The following is a 9,163-nucleotide window of genomic DNA, read 5'->3' as shown; positions in this document are numbered from 1 at the left end:
CCACTGGCACACCAGCCTGGGTGACAGAGCCAGACCCTGCCTCAAAACAAAACAAAAAAACCTACTGAAATGCCACCATCTGACACCACAATATTTGTGAAGGATGTGGGGAAATTGCTGGTGGAAACATATATAGCCTTTACCTACTTCCTAAAAATGTTAATCACGAAAGTAACATATGACACTAACTCTACTGCTAGATGGAGTAATATTACAAAGACCCAAACTCAGCCTCCAAAGTAGCTGGGATTACAGGCATGTACCACCACACCCAGCTAATTTTTGTATTTATAGTAGAGACAGGGTTTACCATGTTGGCCAGGCTGATGTCGATCTCCTGGCCTCAGGTGATCTGCCCACCTCAGCTTCCCAAAGTGCTGGGATTACAGGTATGAGCCACTATGCCCGGCCAGTTCATGTTCTTTCTATCATACCTGCAGCCTTTCCAGCTACCACTACACTCTCATACTTCCAAAAAGACAAAATTTCAAGAACCTGGCATATACTAGGGCTACGTAAAACTTTGTGAAACTAAGTCTTTGTATTAAACATATTATACATGTTCCTAGTAGCATTATTCGTAACAGACAAAGAGTGGAAACAACTCAAATGTCCATCAACTTATGAATGAAGAAAATATGGTATATCCAAAGGAACGTCATTCAGCCATAAAAAGGAATTTAGTACTGATGAGTGCTGCATTATGGTGGCCAAATATAGCTAATAATGTAGTACATTAATATAATACAATTAAACTATCAACTAAATCATGATTAATAGTATACGACTACAAACACTGTCTTACCAAAAAACAAACAAACACCAGCAGCTGCTCAATATGAAAGGTCTAAGGTCAACTGAGGAAACAGCCATCAAACCAAAATATTCTATTATCCTATTATTTCAACTTTCTGAATTTACCTTTTGTGTGTGTGTGTGAGACAGAGTTTTGCTCTGTCACCTGGAGTGGAGTGCAGTGGCATGATCTTGGCTCACTGCAACCTCTGTCTCCCGGGTTCAAGCAATTCTTCTGCCTCAGCCTCCCAAGTAGCTGGGGCTACAGGCACGTGCCACCACACTCGGCTAATTTTTATATTTTTATTAGAGACAGGGTTTTACCATATTGGCCAGGCTGGTCTTGAACTCCTGACCTTCGTGATCTGCCTGCCTCGGCCTCCCAAAGCGCTGGGATTACAGGTGTGAGCCACCACACCCAGCCCAGATTTACCTTCTTTTAAATGTAGAGACAGGTTCTCACTACCCAAGCTTGAACTCCCAGGCTCCAACAATCCTCCTGCCTTGGCCTCCCAAAGTGCTGGGATTATAGACGTGAGCCACCACACCTGGCTTAAATCTACTTATTTTTAATCTACATATAAAATGTCATCTATGACGTTTATTTTGAAAACACTGGTTTAGGCCGGGCACAGTGGCTCAAGCCTGTAATCCCAGCACTTTGGGAGGCCAAGACGGGCGGATCACGAGGTCAGGAGATCGAGACCATCCTGGCTAACACAGTGAAACCCCGTCTCTACTAAAAAATACAAAAAAATAGCCAGGCGAGGCGGCGGGCGCCTGTAGTCCCAGCTACTCGGGAGGCTGAGGCAGGAGAATCGCGTAAACCCGGGAGGCGGAGCTTGCAGTGAGCTGAGGTCCGGCCACTGCACTCCAGCCTGGGTGACAGAGCGAGACTCCGTCTCAAAAAAAAAAAAAAAAAAAAACACTGGTTTACTGAATGTTCTAGATACATACACACATGCATTTATCTAACTGCATCCCCAACACAGAAACCAACATTTTATGAAACTGAGGATATCACGAAAAAATCATCATATATAAATGGTGTTAAATATTTGCCCTCAAATCACTTACACTGAAAGTAACAATCTGGAAATACATTGAAAAGCAAAAAGCAATGGGATCCCAACTTTATTATGGCCTAAATTTTCCATAAAATTTACGACATCAAGAATAAAAATAAACAAACAAACAAACAAAGTTGGCCAGGTACAGCAGCTCATGGCTGCAATGCCAGCACTCTGGGAGGCCTAGGCAGAAGCACTGCTTGATTTCAGGAGTTCGAGACCAGTCTGGGCAATATAAGGAGATCCCTCTCCACAAAAAAATAAAAAGTTAGCTGGGCATAGTGCCTCAAGCCTATAGTAACAGGTGCTTCGGAGGCTGAGGCAGGAGTCTAGATTGATCCAGGAGTTTGAGGTTACAGGGACCTATAATTACACCACTGCACTCCAACCTGGGCAACACAGACCCTGTCTCCTAAAAACAAAAAAATAAGGTTAATGATAGCCTGATAATCTGTACCCCACGAACACAAGAAACCTCAGTGCCTCCAAAATAAAACCTGCAGAGGATTAACAAGAAGAGAATTTGGGCCAGCCACAGTGGCCAGAGAGACTGAGGAGGGAGAGGATATAGCTTGAGTCTAGCTGTTCGAGTCCAGCCTGGACAACATAGGGAGAGACCCTGCTCTATTAAAAAAAACAAAAACAAAAACACTCTGAGCCAGCTAGCATGCAGAAATGGAGAGAGGCTGTCTTAGGTAGTAACAATTCTCACTCAAGCTTTCTGGCTCTGGGCCACAAAAAAAAAAAAAAAAAAGGGACAGGACCAGCGACAAGTCTTCGCTTGGAAGAAGTAAGATTTTTAAACCTTCATTGTCCCAGTCATTGAGGGCAGTACTTACAACCTGCTTACTTAAATGATTCTTCATAAAAATAGCTATGTAACAGAGGGCAGTGGCAAAGGAGGTTATCTTGGAATCCTTGACACCTCATAAACTAAATTTTTTGGAAAACAAAAATGTTTATTAGGAAAAAGAACAGGGTAAGGGAAGCATAAAGATACAGAGTAACTATAAATGGGGAAAACATTTCAGCAATGACACACTGGTCAGACAGAACAGCGAAATTAAGATAAGGCAAGGTCTGTGAATAAACCCAAACCAGCTACTACCCTGCCTGAGACAACAATGTAAGGGTCTCTCAACCAAGCTTCCTTGCTCTGCATCACAAGAAGGGCTGCCACTCCTCGCCTCCAAAAAGCCCTAGCACAGAGCCAATTCACTGAATAGGTCACAGACCTTGAAACTTCAAGAGGCCTTTCCAAAGGGATCTGCCATATTGGGATCCCGGGCCTGAATGCAAGACTACAAAATGGCGGACCAGACTAAATACTGAGTTTGCAAATAGCCAAATGACCAGAAGTTAAACCAAGAAATATATGTATGTTAAGTGCTATCTTCATGCAAGCAGAAAAAAAAAAGTAAATTATAAGTATCATATAAAATCCCAGACTCTTGCTATTTTTAAAACTACCCAAAAACAGATTATTCCAGAACAAGGCTTTTCGGGCTTCGTAGATGTAACTTTTCTGTTATTTACAACTCAGTGCAACCAGACATACCAGTTATGACAGAGGGAAAATGTAAATACAAAAAAGGCAAGCACTGAAAATCCTGCGAAGGAAGACAAAATCCTTAGAATAAAATGATTTTTTTTTAAGTACTGGAATATAAAAATGCAGTTATTCATTAACCTTTCTCACCAAATTTTTGTAGTAGCTCCAACTTCAAAAATGATCATTAATTTAAAAATCCAAAAAAAGACATTAACTCTGATCCCAAGCACAACCCCACTCCAATAAGATCGTCTCCACTTTTCTGCTTCTCTTTTATTTTCTTTGTGCAAACACAACTTGCAGCTTTCAAATCTCAGAAGATGAAGAGGTCCAGTGTTTGAAACACCTTTCAACCTTGGTTGGGAAGAGCCATCATGATGCCCTCTCCCCCAACCCATTTAAGGGACGTATGCCGTGCATCAGAATGGACTGTGCAGAGATTAAGAAGGACAAGTGAATCTTAAATAGAGTAAATTTGACATTTATCAAATGTGTCGAGTGGAAATCAAAGACTACAGGGAGTTAAAAAAGGGGTTAACAAGTCCACTTTGAATAGAGAATTAGCACATAACACAACCAAGAGAAGAACTACAAAAATGAAAAGGCAGGATTTTCTAGGGAGTCAGAAAACCAATTTAAAATCTCTATCATTAATGGAAGTTTCCTGAAGCAGCACAGCAGGTCTCGGGGTGGCTGCACCTTTGATGGCCTCCAGACCTCCACCACTCCAGTTTCCTGCAGAACAGAAAAGCAGGAGCCCAGTGCAGCTGCCATCCCATACAGGCGGAGATGGTACAAATGCCTGGCCTCTAGCCACATTCCCCTCCAATCCTCTACTGCCGCACTGTGGGTAAGGGGTGGCTGCCAAGCTTGCTAGGCGGAGCCTGTGCCAACCCATCTCCCTCCTCCCCTCTCTACTGCGCCACAACCGGAAAGGAACAGCTGCTGTATCAGCCAGGTGAAGGGGAGGGCTGCCATCCCTTCCAGGCAAAAGCTGCGTAAGCCCCTACTCCCCTGCTCCCTGTCTCGCCCCACTGCAAACGGAGGCGACTGTCACCTCTTCTGCGTCTGAGCAACCTGCATCCCTCCCCAGGCAGCACTCTGGGGAGGAGGCAGCCGCCCACCTTAGCCCGCCTCCTCTCCTTACCACTGCACCCTAAAGAGGGTACGGCTGAAACTTCAAAACAGCAGAAGCTGAGCAAACACACCAGCCGCCCCCTCCCCACTGGCGGCTCTACAGAGGAAGCGGCCACCCCCACCCTGAAGCGCGTGCGCAGATCTAAGCCGCTGCAGCGGCGGCCATCTTGAAGGAGCCGCACAATGGCAGTGACGCAACACAGACCCTCAGGCTGTGTCGACACAGCCTTCCGAGACCTGGTTCCAGAGAGAAACAATGAAAAAAAAGGTAACCCTCAGGCGTCACCTGGCCTATCAGTCAAAAGATCTGTAAATGCAAGTTCTGCACATCATTCCTGTCTTCTTATGCCATAGCCTCAAAAGCGAGGGATCCTAAAGGGTACACCAGGCAAGGATTCCACGCATTTCTGCAGCCCCTGCGGCAGTGTAGGCGTTGCGCAGTTTTAATAAAAAAGCACCATCACCACAGCAGACAAACCAGATGACCACCGCAGGTCACAGGAAAATTAAAGGCTGCTGACTGTGCTACTGCTCCTCCTTCTGATGCCCCCTCCCCACCAAAGCGATCATTCAGCGTCCCTTAGTCACTCCAGACAGCAACAGGCCCCGCGGCCGCCATGCCCACCGCCTCCATGCCATGCCCACCGCCGCCATGCCTACTGCCGCCAATGCCCACCGCCGCCGCCTTCCTCCTACCTCCCAGCTGCTTCCTACAGACCCTTCCCGCGCCGCGATCACCAACACAACCCCCACCATGGTCGCACCGACTCACCCCCCTGGTCCACTGCCATAGCCTCCTCGCCTCGGTCACTGCGACGAATCCCCCCCAGTCGCCCCACGTACCTTGCTCCACCACGCAGTGGCCACTTCAATACACCCACCTGCGCTCGACACCCCCTAAATACCCATCACTCCACGTACCTTCGCCCCGCCGCGATCACTCCAATATACCTACCTCCGCCTAAAATCCCGATGCATTTGTCCCCGCACGTACCCTCGCCACACGAAACTGCAATCACTCCGATGTACCCACGTCCGCCCATGTCCCTTGCTGGCTGCGGTTACCCCACATGCTGCCCGTCACCACTGCCCTTCCCACCGCAGATACCCGCAATAGGACCTGTCGCTGTCGCGACACCACAGTTGGGGGCGGATGGAGGACGCGCCCCAAAGCGAGCGGACAGGGTACCATCGGGGCAGAAGGGCACAGCCAGGAGCCTCCGAACATTCCGGATCTGGTTCTCCAGAACAAAGGATTTTAGGACCCAAATTCCCAGTTTATTGAGTACTCCAAGTCCTGAAAACTTGGAATATCTGATGAATAAAAGTGGCTGCTCCCCAGGCTGTCTCTTGAGAGCAGCCACCGGCACAGCTGACCTTGCTCGCTCCATCGCGTCACTGACCGCTCCTCAGACCGATGCGTCAGGCATCTCCGGCGGCCGCTCCACTCTGCGCCAGACTCGCTGCAGCAGCGTCAGGCTTCGCACACATCCCCGCCTGAGCATGCGCACTGGCCCGCCTCTGCGGCCGCGCAGGCGCGCTTGTTTGCCGCAGTGCAGGGGTCCCAGCGCCCTCCCTGACCGGAATGACCTGGGGGGTGGGGGCTATTGGACCCCTAGGGCCCCACAGCACTGTTGCATTGAGAGGGGGCCTCTAGAAACCATAAGCAACCTGGGATCAATGGACATGCCTATTTTTTTAAATGTGTAAAATACTAAAGAAATAATTCTTGGTTCTACAATAAATGTTTGCACACACCACTAGCCAAACAATCCTAATCTCAGGTCTTCCTATGTGTGGTACAGAAAAGCTGCTTTGGAAAAGTTAAATGCGCCATAACCACAATCAATGCAAACATGCCAGACTTGAAATCCTTCCAGAAGAAAATCTCCCTAACTCTAAAAACATGCTACACTGTTCAATTTGGTGGGATTTTTCTTCCTTTTTTCTACTTTCTACATTTTGAGGGGGTAAATTGTGAAAAATATCTTCCCCAAAATCACAATATAATTAAACTGTCCTATACAGAATGGATAGATCATTCAATTCAAAAACACTGGCTATTCAATTCTTGTAAAACAAAAATATGAACTTAGACCCCCCACCTAAGATCTAAGTAAGAGAGCCTTTCTTTGCCTATTAGACTCGGATACATTAAAATTTTTTACCAGTAATCAATGATAGCTGGAGTGGGGAGAAACGGGCACTTTTATATAATATAATGGACAAGTAAACATTATTTTTGACCTAATAACATTCTATCTGCAGAAATAACGGAAGCATCCGTAACTCCAAAATTTAGACACTGATGTAGCTTGGGAAAAGACACTGCTGGGAATAAGAAGAAAATAATCCTGAAACTGCATCTGCATAGTTTGTACACACATTTGCCCTTTCTCAATTGCCCATTATCAAAGAAGGGTGATAGGAGTGGCAGCTGACTAAATGGTTAAATCCCCTCTCAAGCCCTGTAAGCTACTGCTCAGTTCCCAATGATCCTACATTAAAACAGGTGCACAGAGGCTTATCAATGCTGACTTTTATCATAACAAAATCTCGGAAACTGTGTAATGTTCCTCACAGAGAACAGATAGGCTAAGTAAATAAACGTATATATAAACAATAACATGCAATATCGCTGATGGTAAAAATGATCTATTAGGCTGAACCATATAAAATTGTCAATATTCAACTTTTTTGACCTACAAAAACATTGCAATTTCTAATAGTTCATTGATACATATTCACATAAAATAACATGGGAAGTTGACTCTGGATCACGGGAGTGAATCGAAAAACAGAATGTAGGCTGGGCACAGTGGCTCACACCTGTAATCCCAGCACTTTGGGAGGCCAAGGCGGGCAGATCACGAGGTCAGGAGATCGAGACCATCCTGGCCAACATGGTGAAACCCCATCTCTACAAAAAAACAGAAAAATTAGCTGGGCGCGATGGTGCGTGCCTGTTGTCCTAGCTACTCGGGAGGCTGAGGCAGGAGAACTGCTTGAACCCAGGAGGCGGAGGTTGAGGTGAGCTGAGATGGCACCACTGCAGTCCAGCCTGGTGACAAAGCAAGACTCTGTCTCAAAAAAATAAATAAAATAAAGGCATACTGTATGTTTATTCGTACACTGAAAAAATTATGAAAGAATATACACCATTATAGTCCAGTGATAAAAACCATGCCTTTGGACTCAGGCTCTTTTGGTTCAAATTCCAGCTTTGACTCTCCACAACAATGTTACTTTGAGCAAGTTACTTAACCCTCTGTGTATTAAATTCCTAATCTGTAACAAAAGAAGGGATTCTATTTACTTTATACAATGGCTTAACAATTAAATGAGCTAAAATACTATTTAGAACAGGTCCTAGTAAAAGCAGGGTAAAAATGTTGGCTCCTAGAACATCACCAAATGTTACAGTACTACTTCCTCTAGGAGTAGAAATTGGGTATTCATTTTTTATTCTCATTGTTTTAACTAATGTCTGTATCTTATACTTCCTTTTTTTCCCCTAATATCCTTTTTCCATTGTAGACACCAAACTTACATGCCACAAACATTATAATCATGTTTCCTCACGTTTCTCTTGGCTGTCACAAGTTGAGATTAGTTTTGTATTTTTAATTTTTACAGTGTTTCGTACTTTTTGCAATGATTATGAATTACTTTTACAATTAAAATATAAGTATTATCAAAAAGAAATAAAACTAGATTCAGTTCTCAACTTGCACTTATCTAGTTTCTTGGACCTATCTTCCATTGTTTCTGGTATGTTCTCTTTTCAAACTCTGACTGCCTTTCCTCATAATCTCCTGTATGTTCTACTGCATTAGGAAATTCGCTTTGGAGTCTGAGAAGTCATAATGGGTGTCCTGGGCTTTACAGAAAATCCAAAGAGAACTGCCATTAGGCTCACTCCTATTTTATGCTAGTTAATAATAGGTCTAATTCAGCATATTCTACAACTGGGGAGTGAAGATACAAAGGAGACATTGCCACTAAACTCCACTATGATATGCTAGCAGACCCTGATAGGTGTCCCAAAAATTCAGTTTTCCCAAAGTCTACATTTATCCCCAAGTCAAACACTTAAGGTTACATACTTAAAGGACACTAAACCTGCAATAAAACTATTCTGTACAGAATTAGACAAAGGAGACTAGAAAAACTAATCAGAACCCTTGCCTCATACCATGTACAAAAATTAACTCAAAATACATCAATAAACTATAAGTCACTTGTTATAGAGCATATATACACGTTATATATGTATACATACACATGTATACCTATGTATAAATGATACATACCATTTGTGTATGTGTATATTTTACATACATATTCCATGTATACTTATATATACATGTATAAATATATGTGTGTATATATATAAATCTGTGTAACCTTGAATTAGGCAACAGTTTCTTAGATATGACACCTAAAACAAAAGCAATCAAAAATAATAAATAAACTGACCTTCATCACAGTTACATAAAAGTTTTTGCTTCAAGGGGACATTAAGAAAGTGAAACGACAGCCAAGAAAATGGGAGAAAATATTTGCAAATCATAAAGCGACTAGGAGTGTAGTATCCAGCATGTATAAA

The 9,163-nt window shown here is 44.0% G+C and overlaps 2 protein-coding genes across 11 annotated transcripts in view; both read right to left on the bottom strand.

The window, feature by feature from the left end:
* The window catches only part of SNURF (SNRPN upstream reading frame), a 21,063-nt gene extending 14,988 nt beyond the window's left edge, over positions 1 to 6,075 (bottom strand). For all 5 annotated transcript variants that reach the window (XM_011942865.1, XM_011942863.1, XM_011942864.1 and 2 more), the window contains exon 1: positions 5,932 to 6,075. In XM_011942865.1, the coding sequence (XP_011798255.1) occupies positions 5,932 to 5,945 (14 nt within the window). In that variant the 5' untranslated portion in view covers positions 5,946 to 6,075. The remainder of the gene's footprint in view (positions 1 to 5,931) is intronic.
* Positions 1 to 9,163, bottom strand: part of SNRPN (small nuclear ribonucleoprotein polypeptide N) — a 180,843-nt gene that overhangs the window by 18,750 nt on the left and 152,930 nt on the right. The window contains exons 1-2 of one of the 6 annotated variants that reach the window (XM_011942859.1): positions 4,542 to 4,608; positions 2,151 to 2,277 (exon numbers count right to left, since the gene is read on the bottom strand). The exons of 3 other annotated variants lie outside the window; for them this stretch is intronic. The gene's annotated coding sequence lies outside the window, so the exon portion shown is untranslated. Of the gene's footprint in view, positions 1 to 2,150; positions 2,278 to 4,541; positions 4,609 to 5,931; positions 6,047 to 9,163 lie in introns of those variants that run through there. 2 more of the 6 variants (XM_011942854.1, XM_011942855.1) reach the window with 2 other exon arrangements.

The sequence above is a fragment of the Colobus angolensis genome, unplaced genomic scaffold, assembly GCF_000951035.1.
Source record: "Colobus angolensis palliatus isolate OR3802 unplaced genomic scaffold, Cang.pa_1.0 Scaffold211, whole genome shotgun sequence".
In the NCBI taxonomy this organism is placed as follows: Eukaryota; Metazoa; Chordata; class Mammalia; order Primates; family Cercopithecidae; genus Colobus; species Colobus angolensis.
This window is presented reverse-complemented; position numbering and strand designations above follow the sequence as displayed.